This window comes from Limulus polyphemus, unplaced genomic scaffold, assembly GCF_000517525.1.
Source record: "Limulus polyphemus unplaced genomic scaffold, Limulus_polyphemus-2.1.2 Scaffold2528, whole genome shotgun sequence".
NCBI lineage: Eukaryota > Metazoa > Arthropoda > Merostomata > Xiphosura > Limulidae > Limulus > Limulus polyphemus.
Genome location: NW_013668138.1, coordinates 23,093 through 26,809, shown reverse-complemented (window position 1 = coordinate 26,809; position 3,717 = coordinate 23,093). Strand labels below are relative to the sequence as shown.

Genomic DNA, 3,717 nt, shown 5'->3' with positions numbered 1-3,717 from the left:
CAAGTCTTAAACTGGAAATAAGTGTAAAATGTATTGATACAATTTGTTGTTCTATGAATGATGTTTTGGTTACATGTACCATCAATTGTCTCCGTTCATTTTTGAATTTTTCTCGTTAATGAGTATAGCTTCCATATATTTTCTCTCTTTAAAATCTTTGGTAAAAATTTACATATACTTAAATATCAAACAGCTTGTATGTATTAACCCTGAAGAGGCTTTAAAAGGGAAACATTGGTAGTAATAAAAAACAACAAATATATACATGTACATCTGGTGTGTAAAGGTCGTTTATTTAAACTTTTATCACATTGTATACTTTATCTTCAATAAATTATAAGTTTCTTTATTTAAATCAGTTGTTTAACACTGATTATGGGACATGCCAATTTGACATACTTCTCATATGGAGAACTTCAACAATACTTACAATAATGGAGCTTTTTTAACGTATCTTCTCAACAATTAGTAAGATTTTGTTAAAGATTATAAATATTTTACAAGAATTTTGAGATTATTTTAATTAAGTGTTTTAACTAAAGATTTATTATTTTTGTATTGTATTTATTTGCACTCAGACTGAATATTTCAAGTATTATCATCAAAGTATGGTGCAATAAAATGTTTAAAATTAAGAAATGGAAAAAAATGTACATACCTCTTAATTTTTCATCAAATAGTTTTTAAAGATCTTCGTTTCATTATATTCTTAATTGCAGGTCTTTAAATTTTCACATATAGTTTATTTTTAAGGTTTTATTTTCATTTCCTATCTTTTAATGTTATTATTCATCATGACACATGTCAACAGGCCTCCCCAGGGAATATTACAGTATTGTCAGTAGAGATACTTTAGTCTTTGGCAGAATGTTGTGTCACTCACATACTACACTAAGCCTCATGACCTGAGGCAAAGTTTGGGTTATATTTTTAAACAATTATTAAACCTTTCTAATATGCATTTTAAAACCTAAATAACCTATAAATAATTGAAATATAAAACTAAAACTTAAATACAATTTAACTGTTTATCTAACTACCATATTTGTAGGTGACGAACAATGCTAAGTGCTAGCAGGAACACAAGTGGTATCAGTGCTAAGAGCGGTTCGACATACTTTTTAAAATATTATTTGCACCAATTGGAAAATAACCATTGAAAGATTGTATTTTAAAATGAGCTTTTTCTATTGATTATAAAAATGTGCACAAATAAATAGAGTTGAGTACAAAATTGCATGACTATGTGTAAAAAGTGGGTGTGGTTTCTGTAAAGAGTTCCCTTTCTTGGAACTTGCCCTAATGTGTTTGAATGAAGGATGTGTAAACAGAGTAATTAGCCTAGAATCTGTCTTAAGGTACATATATATATATGTTGGAATTTAATAAGTGCTCTACTTGGTCAACATTTAAATCAGACTTAACGAGTATTGTTATAGCCTTTTTAATTCAATATGTTCAACACATGGATTTGTCTACCAAAACATTGTTGGAATTTAATAAATGCTTTTTGTGGTTAAATAAATTTGATTTGACCTGTATTTTTTTGAGCTTTCGTGCTCCAGTGTTTCACAGGTGGATATAGGTACTGAAGCATTGTTGGAATTTAATAAATACTTTTTTTGTTAAAATCAGACTTGACAATTTTTACAGTTTGTTGTCAGATTGATATATTTGTTGAAATGGTTTTATTACATCTTATTCTCTTTTTACAAGTAACCTTGGAGAGTATAAGAACATGTTATATTTAGTACATAAAAGATTAATTGTGCTTAAAATACATTCCTTTCTTGACAGTTTTATACATTAACAAATTCTGATGGAGGAGGAATTTTTTTTTCAATATGTTCTCAGTGATATTTTACGGTTAATTCAGCTAATGGCAGTTTAATGTGGAAAGTAAGGAACATTTAAGCTGTAAACTTCATGGATGTAAAAAGTATAGCCTATAATTTAACTGGTTGTGAAATTTGTTGTTATAGTTCTTTCTGTGTTACTTGTTTGTTTGTATTAGGAAATATGTGTAATGGTATAGACCTATTCTTGAAGGTACCTAATATAGTTGACTAAATAAAATAGCTGTGTACCTGGTAATATTGCAGAAGGTTTTATTAGTATTTAAAGTAATTCCTTTTTCATTTTTAAAGTTAATTTTATAAATGATTCTCTCAAAGCTGTAGGATCTGACTTAAACTTAGTGTTGTCATTCAGGTTACTTAAACCTTTTTCTGTATAATCATTCTGATTCAAAATTACCACATCATTACCTTTATCAGGTGTAAAAAATACTAAATTTTCGAATGGGCTATGATGTTTTATAGCCAAAAATACTTCATTTAGATAAGTTTTAAAGTAACTTCTTAGGGTCAAAAGTATGAAAATCTGAAATTATAGTACTAAGTTAAATAAATTAAAGTTCCTAAAAATGTGAAAAAAAAATTTGATATCTATAGGTAATAAAACTTAACACAGAAAGAAAGGACAACACTGAAAAATAAGTAATAAACTCAAATAGTGCCTTATAAAGCATATCATTGTTGTATCTGACCAAGGTAGTATTGTTAAATGCAAGGGTATCTAACTGATGAAACAATGCATTCTAATGTTTATAATAAGAAATGTAAGAAGTGTATATTTGATTAACTATACAGATTATCAATTTAATTTTAGTTTCACTGTAAGTACATGCTCTGATTGAAATTTAATATTAATTTCATTTTTGAACTGATACATATTCACATGTTTTTTGGACTTACCTGAGATTAGATTCTAATTAACATACTAAGAGTTCTCCATGACTTTTATTTCTGGTTGGATAGTCTTGATGGCCAGAGCTTCTTTGAACCTTAATATTTTTTCAGTGTTCAATTTTAATATCCAGTCACATTCCAAAAAAAAGTATTTACATAGTTTTTTGCTTCACTCTCTTACATGGATTAACTGTGTAGATTTTTGTTAACTCCATTTATATTTTGTTTTCTCCCCATTAACCTCTTCTTGTGCTACCTAAGTTGAGGAATTTTTTACAGTAATGTACCCAGGTATCTGTTACCAAGAATCTCCCAGTTATGTAGAAGAGTGTTTCTCAACCACTGGTCTGCAGACTGCTGTCAGTCCATGGGATTTCCTGAAAACAACAACAAAAAAAACTGAAAAAAATAGTTTATATGTAAGTCATAATGGTTTTTGTTGTACTTGCATTTAGTGGTCCACAATAGTTTAGGAAAGGCAGTGAGCTGGTCCCTCGCATCAAAGTGGTTGAGAAATGCTGGTGTAGAGCACTGGTTAAATAAAGTTATGCTCTTCAAATATTTTTAAAGATCAGACTGAAATCTTTGTTGTAGATTTATAAATGTGACCTGTATTAATATGTTTATTATTGAATTTTAGATAAATCGTTGGTCAAGAAAAGAGATGAAAACACTGTTGTTGAAGGAGCATAGTATTTATGACATCAAAGTTTTTCATTCTTCTTTACAGCCAGGTATGTTATCAGAAATCTATGTGAATTTTGAGTGTTCTAATAAAATACATAATATTTCATGGGCTGATATATAATTTTAAGAATTTGTGATTTTTACAAGTTGGTCCTACGTGGGACTGAATTGGACTTACAACAATGATATCCCTGTAATAAACCATATGCAAAATATCAAATTTTTTTATTAAGTCTTAAGTTTTATAAAGCAATGTTTTTCTCATGTCTTTTTTTTTCTT

At 28.3% G+C, this 3,717-nt stretch overlaps 1 protein-coding gene across 1 annotated transcript in view; it reads left to right on the top strand.

The window, feature by feature from the left end:
* The window catches only part of LOC106467206 (very low-density lipoprotein receptor-like), a 37,029-nt gene that overhangs the window by 17,101 nt on the left and 16,211 nt on the right, over positions 1-3,717 (top strand). Inside the window, exon 7 of the mRNA XM_022395334.1 lies at positions 3,391-3,484. Within this exon, the coding sequence (XP_022251042.1) occupies positions 3,391-3,484 (94 nt within the window). The remainder of the gene's footprint in view (positions 1-3,390; positions 3,485-3,717) is intronic.